At 45.1% G+C, this 13,409-nt stretch overlaps 1 protein-coding gene across 3 annotated transcripts in view; it reads left to right on the top strand.

The window, feature by feature from the left end:
• Positions 1-13,409, top strand: part of SORL1 (sortilin related receptor 1) — a 135,155-nt gene that overhangs the window by 117,479 nt on the left and 4,267 nt on the right. For all 3 annotated transcript variants that reach the window (XM_061592616.1, XM_061592617.1, XM_061592615.1), the window contains 8 exons: positions 1,654-1,736; positions 2,391-2,487; positions 4,690-4,874; positions 5,787-5,906; positions 7,726-7,890; positions 9,010-9,184; positions 9,694-9,800; positions 11,252-11,444. In XM_061592616.1, coding sequence (XP_061448600.1) covers positions 1,654-1,736; positions 2,391-2,487; positions 4,690-4,874; positions 5,787-5,906; positions 7,726-7,890; positions 9,010-9,184; positions 9,694-9,800; positions 11,252-11,444 — 1,125 coding nt within the window. The remainder of the gene's footprint in view (positions 1-1,653; positions 1,737-2,390; positions 2,488-4,689; positions 4,875-5,786; positions 5,907-7,725; positions 7,891-9,009; positions 9,185-9,693; positions 9,801-11,251; positions 11,445-13,409) is intronic.

The following is a 13,409-nucleotide window of genomic DNA, read 5'->3' as shown; positions in this document are numbered from 1 at the left end:
CTGGATTCAATGCCTTCTTTCACGTATAGAGCGACTCCGCCACCAATACGTCCTTCCCTGTCCTTCCGATATAGTTTATATCCAGGGATAACCGTATCCCACTGGTTTTCTCCATTCCACCAGGTCTCCGTTATGCTCACTATATCAATGCTCTTCTCTAAGACCAAGCACTCCAGTTCTCCCATCTTGGTTCGGAGGCTCCTAGCATTAGCGTACAGGCACTTGTAAGCAGTGTCTCTCTTCAAGTGTCTTTGGCACTTGTGGTTAGGCCTGTGGTAATTTTGCTCTTCTGAATTTATATCCTGTTCCCCTGCTCTCACAATGCCTACTTCTAGGCCTACCCCTTTTAAAATTTCATCATTTCTTTGGTTTTTATCCCAGGGGGAGGTTTATTCCGAACCGGACCTTTCTCAGCTCCTGTCGGGTTTCCCCCCTCAGTCAGTTTAAAAGCTGCTCTGCTACCTTTTTAATTTTAAGTGCCAGCAGTCTGGTTCCATTCTGGTTCAAGTGGAGCCCGTCCCTTTTGTACAGGCCCGGCTTGTCCCAGAATGTTCCCCAGTGCCTAACAAATCCGAACCCTTCCACCCGACACCATCGTCTCATCCACGCATTGAGACTGCGAAGCTGGGCCTGTCTGGCTGGTCCTGCGCGTGGAACTGGTAGCATTTCAGAGAAAGCCACCTTGGAGGTCCTGGCTTTCAGCATCCTACCTAGCAACCTAAATTTTGCTTCCAGGACCTCACGGCTGCATTTCCCCATGTCGTTGGTGCCAACGTGCACCACGACCACTGACTCCTTCCCAGCACTGTCTACCAAACTATCTAAACGACGGGCGATATCCGCAACCTTCGCACCAGGCAGGCAAAACACCTTGCGGTCTACACGCCCATCACACACCCCACTGTCTATGTTCCTAATGATCGAATCACCCACTACAAGGATCCCTCCACCCCCTGGAGATATATCCTCGGCACGAGAGGATAGCTGCTCATCCCCCAAGGAATGGGTCCCTTCTAAGGGATCGTTTCCCTCTTCCTCAGCTGGATGCTCTCCTTCCCCGAGACCATCGTTCTCCATGATAGCAGGAGAGCTATCATCGTTGGAGTGGGACACAGCTATAATGTCCCTGAAGGCCTCCTCCACACACATCTCTGCCTCTCTCAGCTTTTCCAGGTCCGCCACCTTGGCCTCAAGGAAATGAAGTCGTTCCCGGAGAGCCAGGAGCTCATTGCACCGAGAGCATACCCACGACTTCTGTCCAACAGGCAGATAGTCATACATGATGCAGGCGGTGCAAAACACTGGAAAGCCCCCACACCCCTGCTGGCTTCTTACCTGCATAGTTTTGTTTAAGGTTTATTACGTTAATGGGTTGGAGACTGCGGTTTAGTTGAGGTCAGGGAACAGACGGGCAGAGTGGGGGGCCCTGGCCTCCTTGCCCTGCTGCCGAACTCGCTCTGCTGCTTAACTCGCCTTGATGCTTTGTCAGCTGGGGCTCCCTCTAGCTCGTGGAGCAGGCTCATGTGATGGCCCTGCAGAGTAAGTTGGAGTCACAAGAGAATTTTCCATGGAAAATTTGCAAATTTCAGTGCAATAGTTGTAGCCTTTGTTTCAACTGTGCGACTGATTCTCTCTGTTTCCTCTCTGTCTCAGTTATTCCACCACCTACGATCCACATTGATAGTTACAATGAAAATTCCATAAGCTTCACTCTCAAAATGGAAGCTAACATTCAGGTAATAAAATGTCATGGCTGGAAACCCCAACTCAAATACACTATACAAAAGAATCTTTTTGGACTGATGTTTAAATGCTACACTTTGGAAAGGTTTTCTAAGATTGTGCAGTCATGGATTTGGAGGGTTTTGTGGTGGGTGGGGAGAGAATTAATCACATTTATGATGTCATTAGGGGTTTGCAATTCCTGAGCAAACAAAAGATGTAATTATATTAACTCTGAATCTTAAACATAACAAAATTCCTGGTATTGGGACTTAATTTGTCTGATAGAGCCTTTTCCTGAAGTGTGAAGATAAAGAATATATTTCTGTCTTGCGCAATCAGTATTAATTTAGTTAACAATGATCCTTCATGCATCTGTTGCACAAGTTCTTTTGAGAGTTGTGCGCACCCTGGAACATGGGCAAAGGGGGCTACCAGGCAATTGGTACACTGACCCACCTGATGGAAAGGCGAATCAGAGCAGTTTGCAATATAACTCTCCCAATTCTTGAACACCTGGTCAAGTTTGACATACATAGGAATTATCTTTCAGTTGCAGGCAGCTTTTGGTCCATCAAACCAAACTTTTTTTTTTTTTTAATAAAAGCTTCCAAATTGAACATCTGATTACTTATTTGTCCCATGCATTCTTTGCTGCTGGCTGGCAGGTGAACGGTTATGTTGTGAAGATCTTCTGGACTTTCGACACCCACAGACAAGAAAAAATATCATTGTTCGTAGACGGGGGAAAGTCAGCCCAAACTGGTAAGCCTTGTCTCCAGAATCAGCATTTCAGGTGAGAGAGTCCAACAGACAAAATACCACTGATCAGAAAGAAGTCCGATCCAGTGTTGGCTGCGTGATGTCTTTATGGTTATCAGGGCTGGCCTTGCCGTTAGGCGTAGCAAGGCGGCTACCTGGGGCAGCAGATGCTTGGGGGCAGGAAGGTGCTGGAGCATGGTGCTTCCTCGGTGTGCCACACAGCTTGCCATGCGCTGCCTGAGCTAGCTGATGCCCTCAGGTTCAGTGGAGGATGCTGCCCTACCACTAGGGCTGAATAAAATCAGAATCAATTACCAGCCCAATCAGCTTCTGTACAAGGAAAGGGGAGCAAGGAGGGGGGCATAATTTTGTATGGGCAGCAAAATCTTTTTGGATTGTTCCTGGGGATGCTCCCCAGGCCACTCCCTACTTCCCAACTCTCACTTCCTGCTCTTTGCTTGAACTGGGAATGGATCCATGAGCTGTGATAATGCCCCTCGTTTGCTTGGATGGAGATTGAAGAGGTGTGTGCAGAAATCTCTGACTCAAGCGTGGCTGGAATGTCACCACCTGTCCTCATCTGCATTATACATTGAAAGCAGTACCATCCCACTTTCAACAGTCATGGCTTCCCCCAAAGAATCCTGGGAGCTGTAGTTTGTTGAGGGTGCTGAGAGTTGCTAGGAGACCCCATTCCTCTCAAAGAGGTACAATTCCCAGAGTCAATCCCTGTTCCCAAGGAACTCTGGGAATTGTAGCTCTGTGAGGGAAACAGGGGTCTCCTAGCAACTCTCAGTGCCCTTAACAAACTACAGTCCCCAGGATTCATTGGGGGAAGCCATGCCTGTTTAAAGTGGTATGATAGTGCTTTCAATGTATCATGCTGATGGGGCCTCTGTACAAAAAATAAGAGTCATTTTTCCTGGCAGACTCACCCACTATCTCGCTCTGCCCACTTTTGCAACCGTTGGCATGCAGTCCAGGTAGGTTGCCTGTGAGGGAATGGGGCATCTCTGCTGAAAAGGGTTGCCCAGCCTTGGCTTAGAAGTGATAGTGAGGGGGTCACTGCTCAGTGGTCATTCCATGCAGGCAACCCCCCCTTCCGTGGCTACCCATCTTCAGTTTCAAAGGTTCAGTACAAACCACTTAGAAGCAGTTGTTCTAATAGTCGATTGTGATATGTACACTTCTGTTAAATAAATAAAGGCTCTTGAGTACATGGCTGGGCGAGACCTCACTCTGCTTGAAGATTTGATCATTTGCCACCAGGCAAACAGGCCTGGGCTGGATGGATCAGTGGTTTGATAGTGGTGCTTGTTTTTCTGCGTTCGTACAAAATTTTGAAGTATGTCTGGATATTCCTGTGAGGATGAAAAGCTGAGCAATTTCGTGGGAAGTAACATATTTTAAAAGAACAGAGATGAGCTGAAAGTTCTTTAGTGAATGGGATGGGTGGCTTTCAAAGAGGATTAGACAGGCACATGGAGGATAAGGCTATCAGTGGCTGCTCGTCACCCACAATGGCTGGGCTCTGCCTCCATGGCTGGAGAGAGTATGTTTTTGAATACCAGTTGCCGGAAACTGCAGGGGGGGAGAGTGCTGTTGTGCTCTGGTCTTGCTTGCAGGTCTTCCAGAGGTGCCTGGTTGGCCACTGCGAGAACAGGATGCTGGACTTGATCCAGCAGGGCTCTTTTTCTTACTTTCTTAACTTTTTCACACTTTTGAAAATGAGGAGTTGAAGGAGGGAAGGTTTCACAAATCCAGCCCTCCCCTACACTTTCCCCCCCTCTGTTGTTTATTTATGACTTTGTCACTGGTGCTACTGGGTGTCCTCCCCCCACTTTTTTTATATTTTTAACCCTCAGTTTCCGAAGTCAAGTCAGGAAGCAATGCTGATTTGGATTCATGATGGCGCCATGTAGCCAGTTAGATTTCATCATGTGATGTCTGAAGCCAAATCAGAGTGAGGGTAAGAAACTTCAAGTGCAGTTATTGACTCACACTAAGTTGGGCAGATATCACAGGGCCAAAGTACAAATTGCCTTCCCCGCCTTAAAAATACCCCAAAACCACAGTCCTCAGATGGACTCATAAAATGGGTGATGATTTTGGCTCAGCACCAGATAAGGTTGAAGCTTCTTATTTTGGGTGGAAGGGGTGGGGGTCTCCATATTCTACACAGCCCAAATCTTTTTTCTTCCTCAGTGGGTAACTTGACTGCTCAGACACCGTACGAGATTTCTGCATCGGCTGAGACTGAACTTGGCGACAGCCCTCTGTCTTTTGCCCATGTGGTGACCCGTGGCACAAGACCATCCCCTCCCAGCCTGAAAGCCAAAGCGGTGAACCAGACTGCTGTCGAGTGTAACTGGACTGGCCCGAGGAACGTGGTAAGGATTCCTTTCTTTTCCTCTTCATAAAAAGTGTTGCTGCACAGCAGAAAAACCTGCCCTTTCCCTAAATGTTCACCTTCCATCCACATGGAATTTTTGCAGTTGGTCCATGAGAACAGAATTGTGTGTGAATTGATGCCTCATATCCCAGCTATTAATGCTTAAGGGCTGTTTCCAGCATTCTCAGTCCACCAACGCAAGGGCTTTTGCACAAGAGGATGGGTGAGTTTTAACATTGCGCAACAGAGGAATCCAATGCAGTGGTTGTACTACTGGAAACTCGTTGCACAATGGATTGTGCAATCTATCGTGCAGCAAAGTTCCCAGCAACCTGCTTAGACGTTCTCTTTCACAACAATGTTCCACTGGCGCAAAAAAATTATCCGGTGGAACAAGTATACTGCTAAGTGACTTTAACTTAGCACTGCAATGGATGCAACAAAAAGGGCAAGCGTATTGTTTTCCAACGATTATTTGTTAGGTTTATAACCCATCCATAGCCATATTTTAGCTGGTACGGTAGGCCCGGCTGAAAGGTAGTGACTTGCTCAGTCATCCAGTGAGCTTCGTAGGCCTCCGATCCCCAAATATTCCAGGTTGCAGAGGAGCATGAGACTTTCAGTAAAACTCCTGTTAAACATTAAATCCACTTGCTTGGTTGTGCCTCTGGTGCATTAATAATTGGCCACCAGACAGAAAAGCTTGCATACATTCAAAGAGAATCGGTTCCTTTTTAAATTTCAAGCATCAGCTCAGCTTGCTGCAAAGGACACCACAGGTGTCTGTGGATTCTGAACGGCAACTTTTTTATGGGCTAGAAAATTCTGTGGATTTGTTTTCAAGACTGCAGGGGGAAAAAGAAGAGTTTCAACATGTTTTTCTTTCTTGCTTCTCAACCATCCTTGACAGGTATATGGCATATTTTATGCTACATCTTTCCTAGAGCTATACAGGAATCCTAACAATGCCACCACCACTCTACACAACATCACTGTCATTGTCAACAGAGATGAGCAGTACTTATTTCTGGTAAGGCATCTATCCACACACACCCTGCCCCTGCCAGTGCAACTTGGGCTGTTGTTTGTAAATTCAGTCTCAGAAGATGATCTCAAAGGAGTGTACTATATTAGGGAAGAAATGTAGCTTAGTGGCAAAGCATCTACTTTCCATGCAGAAGGTCCCAGGTTCAATCCCCAGCATGTCCAGGGAGGGCAGGAAATGCCCCTGTCTGAAATCCTAGCAAGCGGCTGCCAGTCAGTGTGGAAAATACAGAACTAGATGGACCAGTGGTCTGACTCTGCAGTATAGCCAGTTTCCTCTACAGTAGGGCCCCACTCATACCATGCCGAAAAGTGAAAACCTCTGAAAAACGGATCAGCTGTAGCACGGGGGTCTGGAACCTAACCCGCTGATCGCACTGGAGGAGGAGATCAGCTATAGCACGCTACACCTGATCTTTCCCTCCTCTGGTGCGATCAGCTGGAGCGCGGGAGTCTGATGGTGCCAGAAGAGGAGGAGATCAGCTGGAGCACTCTACAGCTGAGCTTCCCCTCCTGCGGCGAGATCAGCTGGAGTGCAGGGAGCTCCAGCCCCCCCTCCAGCTGATTGCCCCGCTGGCGCCGTATTAACGGAACCCTGAGAAGCAGGGCCCTACTGTACTCCCATGTTCCTACTTTGAGGAAGCTGGCAGAACCATAAGGCAGAGTGTAAATGTAATAAACAACAATAATGTGATTTTCTCGAGGTTGTGTATTTTATTAGTAACTAGCATCCTCATACCCATATAAAGTGTTCCTGTGTTGTTCCTATGTAAGCTGCTAGGGGCAGATAATCTGTATTTTATGTTTGGGTTACACTGACAGATGTCACTTACACTACATTCATAACATGTCTTTGTTATCTTCTGAAGAGGCTCTTCAGTCTGTATTCCATCTTTTAGTGAGATAAAGTCTGAAAGTGTGAGCAGCAGGGCCTTACCTGCTGTGACCCACCTCCCTTAGGAAATGTGATGCAAATGTTCACCAGTTTTTAGCATTGCATACAAACCTTCCTGTACCAGAAGGCTTTTCATGTTTCTGGATTTTTATTTTACATCTGAGATGAATGTCTTCCAGCAAACATTTTTGGTGCAAAAGAGGGTTTCCCGAAACATATCTCCTTACTCTGTGTCTGTATGTGTGTGGTGTTTCACTGCTGTTTGCAGACTAGAGTGGCTGCCACTTCAGTACTAAGTTTTATTTGAAAAATAGTCCTCCTTCCCGCTCACAGTGATATCATCATACTGCAGGGATGACCAGCCTGCTGCCTTCCAGATGTTGGACTAAAACTTCCATCAGTCCCGGCAGCATGGCCAATGGCCAGAAATGATTAGTCAAGCAACACCTGGGCTACCCCTGTCATAAAGCCAATCAGACTTGGTTTCAATCTGTTTCCAGAGAGATATTTTTTGTTTAATTAAGATGGTTCACTTTGTGCATGCATCTGGAATTTATCTAGAATGTATCTAACGGTAAGATCTTGAATTTGCCTCAGTAGCATATAGGCAACCATTACAGATCTTTAAGCACAGGAGTATATACCGTTGATGGGAAGCTTCCATCAGCAGCTGGGCTGCTGCATTGTACGCTAGTTGTAGCTTCCAGACCAAACATCACAATTTTGCTGATACGACCTTGTAATAAGATAAAAACTTTTTAAATTTTTTTTTAAAAAAAGTTATACTGTCAAGTAGCCTTTCTGTAATCAAGTGACAGTGTTACTCCATTGAGTTATAGGTTATATAAGGAGACAGAGAGGCATGTTAAAACAGCTGTGTAAGTGACTAACAACTGCTGACCTTCTTAAGGTACGTGTGATATCCCCGTACCAAGGACCACCTTCCGATTACATTGTAGTGAAGATGATTCCTGACAACCGCCTCCCCCCTCGGCACCTTCATTCTGTGCACCTGGCAAAAAGCTTTGCAGTCATCAAGTGGGAGTCACCTTATGATTCTCCTGACCAAGATATGGTAAGATTTGTGCTCTGATTGGTTGAGAATCGCCTGCATTTGCAACTTTTATGAAAGATTTCACAGGGTGCTTTTTTTTTTAATGTGTAGAAAAAAAGAGCAGAGAAAAGCTCGTTTAATTGCTAGTCACAAAAGCAGCAGTTATGAGGGGGAAAGTTTAGGCAGAAGTACAGTCCTGGTTCACATGTAACACTGAACAATGGTTTGATGTTACATGCCCAAGGCCAAAACTCACATGCTCCCTCCTTTCCCCCTCCAGCTTTGCCACAAAAGGAAATTGTCAGTCAAGCCCCATCCCTCTGTAATTTTAAATGGGCTTTGAAACTTACTTTTTACTATAGCCTTTGGGAGCTAATTAAGATCTGTAAATTGAATGTTGTTTTAAGCTGACTATTTTATTGTGTGGCATGCTCATCTGTGAAACTTGAATAGAAATGGATTTTAAGTAGGTAACGATTGTATTGTTGGGTTTTCAGCTTTTGTATTGTGTACAGTTGTACATGGCTTTGAGTGGCAAAAAGTGGGCTAAATGTATATTAATAAATAAAACAAAGTCAGCTTTTATGCCCATTTTCACTTAACCGCGGTTACTCATTAGGTCTGAACCCAGACAATCTGCAATTTCTGCTAACTGTGGTTTAGGGAAATAAGCTGACTTCAAGACAAGGTTTCAGACTCTGCTTGTTGCCGTAAAATGGGTGGGGGGCTGGATCCAACCAGTGAACTGAATCTTTGCCTCCCATACCCCCCCTGGGGCCCACCTGTCAGTCATCTGACATCATTATGACAGGTGACAACTTCAAAGGGGCTCACTCTTTGTGCCAATCAGCCCTTTTGAAGTCCATTTGCAGGCGTGGGTTCGATTCACATCGCACCTGCAAATGGTCATTTTCTTCATAGTCCAAAAAGATCATAGGATATTGGCTAAGAATAGGATGTCAGCTTGCATCAGTATAATCACCAGTATAATTGCTGGTAAGGCTGCAACCCTTTCCAGGCATGCACCTTGACTGAGCTCTTAACGTAGAATTGTGTTTAGCATCTCATATACTCTAGAAGAGATGTGAGACGTGGGAAGGAGTGCTCACTATTCACAATGTACAATGTTGTTCCCTTCAGTTATATGCTGTAGCAGTGAAAGATTTAGTAAGGAAAACAGACAAAATCTACAAAGTGAAAACTCGCAACAGCACTGTGGAATATACCATCAAAAAGCTGGAACCTGGTGGGAAGTACCATATCATTGTTCAGCTGGGAAACATGAGCAAAGAAGCCAGTTTAAAGATTAGCACAGGTAAGCAATGGCACATCTAATACCTGCCTGAGAAAAGTAATAGAATAAGAGGACCATGCTGAATTTGTACTTCCCTCTTTTCTTTCCAAAGGCTGCAATCCTGTCCTCACTTACCTGGGAGTAAGCCCCATTGAACCTAAGAGGGCTTAGTTCGGAGTAGACAAATGTAGGAATCTCATGTGTATTGCACATTGGGTTGTATCCAGTGTAGTGCTAAGTAATTTGTTTTGTTAACTCAAGGATTTACGCTTGCGCAACAGAACCTCCACCCCCACCCCCACATGCCCCCAAATCTGTTCTTAGCGATTCCCTCAATCCTCCTGAGTAGATTTGGGGAGGGTGGGGGAGGAGAGAGGAGGAAAGTTCTATCACGCAAGCATAAATCCTTGCAATAACAGGTGCATTGGATACGACTCTTTGTATTTATATGCATTTCAAAGAACTGAGCAAGACTGGTGGACAGGCTGCTGTTTGCCTAAATGTTTTGCCCCTTTCCTCTTCCTTTGCAGTTGCCCTGGCCGCACCAGATGCCTTAAAGATTATAGCAGAAAACGACCATATCTTGTTGTTTTGGAAGAGTTTAGCTTTAAAAGAAAGTCAGTTCAATGAAAGCCGGGTAAGTTACAATCACTATCGGGTAGGGATGGGATCCATTGGCCGGTGCTGGTTCAAAAGCGTTCCATCAGCCTAACAGGCTGGTATTGATTTGAATTCATTCTTTATCTGCTGGCCGCTGCTTTTACCAATCTGGGGGGAGGGGGTTTGCTCAGAAGAAATAGTAGCAGAAATTCCCTACTATTCCCCCCACAGAGCTACAATCAATCCCTCTTCCCAGGGAACTCTGGGACTGTAGCATTGTGAGGGGAATAGGGGTCTCCTAACAACGCTCAACTTCCTTAACAAACTATATTTCCCAAGATTCTTTGGCGGAAACCACAACTGCTTTAAGTTCTATAATTCTGCCTTAAAGGTGTAGTGCAGATACGGCCTGATGGTTTTCTCTGAGCATAACTTGACAGTGAGCTTTAGTTTGTATTTCTCCCTCCACCCGAAATATCATTTCACCTTTATATACCCAGTCAATCACTGCACTCTGCAGGTGAGGGCCTCCTGCAGACACCACCATATCAGGAGGTCTGTTGCATACTAGGAAGCAGAGCTTTAGTGTTGTGGCACCGACCCTTTGGAATTCCCTCCCCTTAAATGTTAGACAGGCACCATCTCTGTTATCTTTGTGGCCCCTACTGAAGACCTTCCTCTTTCAACAAGCCTTTTAAGTAGAGACCTCATCCCAATCTGCGTCTGTGTTGGAATTGCTTTTTGAGATGTTTGTTTTTAAGATGCTTTGTTTTTAAGTTCAGTTCAGTTTATTATGCAACAGCCAACCAGGCTTTTTGCATGCACACCAGGAACTGAACTGTTTTAAAGCTGTTTTTTGTTGTTTTATCACTTGTTTGCTGCCCTGGGCTCCTTCTGGGAGGGAAGAGCGGGATAAAAATGTAATTAATAAATAATAATACTTGAAGGACTGCCTTCATCCACATTAGCCTGCCTGTGCTTCAAGATCATTAGGAGAGGCCCCCTTACCTGCCTGCCTTGGGAAGCACTTGAACCAGAAGACACCTTCTTTGGTGTCTATTGAGAGTCCCGTTACGGGTATTACAGGCACTCCAGCTCCCATTAGCCCCAGCCAGTGTGGCTAATGGTCAGGGATGATGGAAGCTGTAGTCTAAAACATATGGACAGCAATCCGGAGGGCCGCAGTTCAGTAGTAGTGCACCTGCTGTGCATGCAGAAGGTCCCATGTTCAATCCCAGGCATCTCTAGTTGGAGAGCTGCCGCTGCCTGTCAGTATCAACACTTGAGTTGGATGGACCAATGGTCTGATTCGGTATAGGGCAGCCTCCAAAACGGAAGGCAGTTTTGTCGCACAGCTGCTGGCTTTAGCTCTATTTTGTATTTTTGAGTTGGGATATTTGTTATACTCCAAGTAAAATTGGTTTGGAGACAACCCCAAATCTCAATCCAGATTAAGTTATTTTACTTCTGTGTTTTTCTTAATTTCAGGGGTATGAAATACGCATTTTCGATAGCATGACGAATAACACAGTATACCTGGGCAATACCACTGAGACCGTCTTTAAAGTCTCCAACCTGAAGATAGGTCATAATTACTCCTTCACAGTGCAAGCAAGATGTCTTTACAGTGGGCAGGTGTGCGGGGAAGCTGCAACGCTGCTTTACAATGAAATAGGAAGTGGTAAGGAAAAGATCTCCCTCAGATTTACTTCTGCTTCCTTGTACAATAATACCTCAGTTAATGAAGTGAACGTGTTCCTGGACATTGCTTCTTTAACAGAATCTTTGGTACCAAATGTAGGAATAACATGGAAAGAATAGGAATAGGTTCCTATGCCCATTCATAGATGGTGGGGGCAGCTTCAACAGGGGCTTTAAAGAGTGCCTCCCCCTCCCCATCTGAATCACATTGGATTGTTTCCTCCCCAGCCCTGAGAGAAAGCAAGAGATCTCTTTACTGCAAAGCAGACACATGCTAGTCAGTTTCACCCTAGCAAAACAAAGGCACATGCTGGTCAGTTTCATCCTAGCAAAACAAAGGCACATGCTAGTCAGTTTCACCCTAGCAAAACAAAGGCACATGCTAGTCAGTTTCACCCTAGCAAAACAAAGGCACATGCTAGTCAGTTTCACCCTAGCAAAACAAAGGCACATGCTAGTCAGTTTCACCCTAGCAAAACAAAGGCACATGCTAGTCAGTTTCACCCTAGCAAAACAAAGGCACATGCTAGTCAGTTTCACCCTAGCAAAACAAAGGCACATGCTAGTCAGTTTCACGCTAGCAAAACAAAGGCACATGCTAGTCAGTTTCACCCTAGCAAAACAAAGGCACTGGTTTATCAGTTTATTGATAGCTAAGCAAAGATCCTCTGTGGTGCAGAGTGGTAAGCGGCGGTAACGCAGCTGAAGCTCTGCTCATGGCCGGAGTTCAATTCCAGCGGAAGGAGGAAGTCGAATCTCTGGTAAAAGGGGTCGAGGTCCACTCAGCCTTCCATCCATCCGTGGTCGGTAAAATGAGTACCCGGCATATGCTGGGGGTAAAGAAAGGCCAGGGATGGAACTGGCAATCCCACCCCATATATACGGTCTGCCTAGTAAATGTTGCAAGACGTCACCCTAAGAGTCGGAAACAACACGCACTATAAGTGCGGGGACACCTTTACCTTTTTTAAGCAAAGACACAAGTTAGTGAGTTTCACTTTAAAGCAAAGGCACAGGCTTGAAAGTTTATCCACAGCCAAGCAAAGTTGGTCAGTTTCACCTTACAAAAAGGCTTCCTTAAAAGGAGCTTTGTTCCTGGACTCAGTTCCTTAACTGAGGTATTACTGTAGCTTCTTTCGACACCCACTCCAGTAACATTTGGAAGCCTGGAATGACATGGGCATAGACAAGGACTTGGGCTCTTCCTAGCCACTCATATCCATTCTTTCTGGCCAACTGATCTTCAGTACAGAAGGACATCCCTGAACTGGCCCAGGCCTCTGGGCTTCCAAAGGTTTATTACCATGGCAGTATGTGGAAGAAACTCCTGCATCATTCTGAGGACATAGAAAGGCTCAATCCATGTTTCGGTATAAACAAAATGCAGGTTGCAAACAATAATCTTGGTTCTAGCTGAACCTGTAAACACCACAAATATATTTCAGAAAGCCTTATAAATCAGTTCTCCACACTTTCAAAGTGTATTTTTCTAATCCCACAGGAATTTGTAATGCTAATATTGATTTTATAATATTTTACTAATATTGTTTTATATCAATATATCCTTGTGAGATGCCCAGAGAACAGAATGTTAGGATTATATTAAACTTAGAGTAGACCAGTTGGGTGGTAGTCAACACTAGTCCTACTCAGAATAGACCCATTTAAGTTAATAGACATGACTAACTTAGGTTAATTAATTTCATTGGGTCTACACTGGGTAGGACTTAGCTGAATACAATCCATTGAAACTAATGAAACTAAATTAGTCATGTCCATTAACTTCATTAGGTGTACTCAGAGTAGGATTAGCATTGAATGTCACCCTTAATTTTTATATTTATTGAGTGGCATCCAACTAAACTGCTAGCACAAGGAGTTTTAGCTGCAATGGAACTTCCCCGCCCTCTCCTATTCCCATGCCCGCCTCCCCATAAATCTGTTC

Source organism: Rhineura floridana, chromosome 12 (genome assembly GCF_030035675.1).
Source record: "Rhineura floridana isolate rRhiFlo1 chromosome 12, rRhiFlo1.hap2, whole genome shotgun sequence".
NCBI lineage: Eukaryota > Metazoa > Chordata > Lepidosauria > Squamata > Rhineuridae > Rhineura > Rhineura floridana.
The sequence above is the reverse complement of the archived record's forward strand: the minus strand, read 5'-3'. Positions and strand labels throughout refer to the sequence as shown.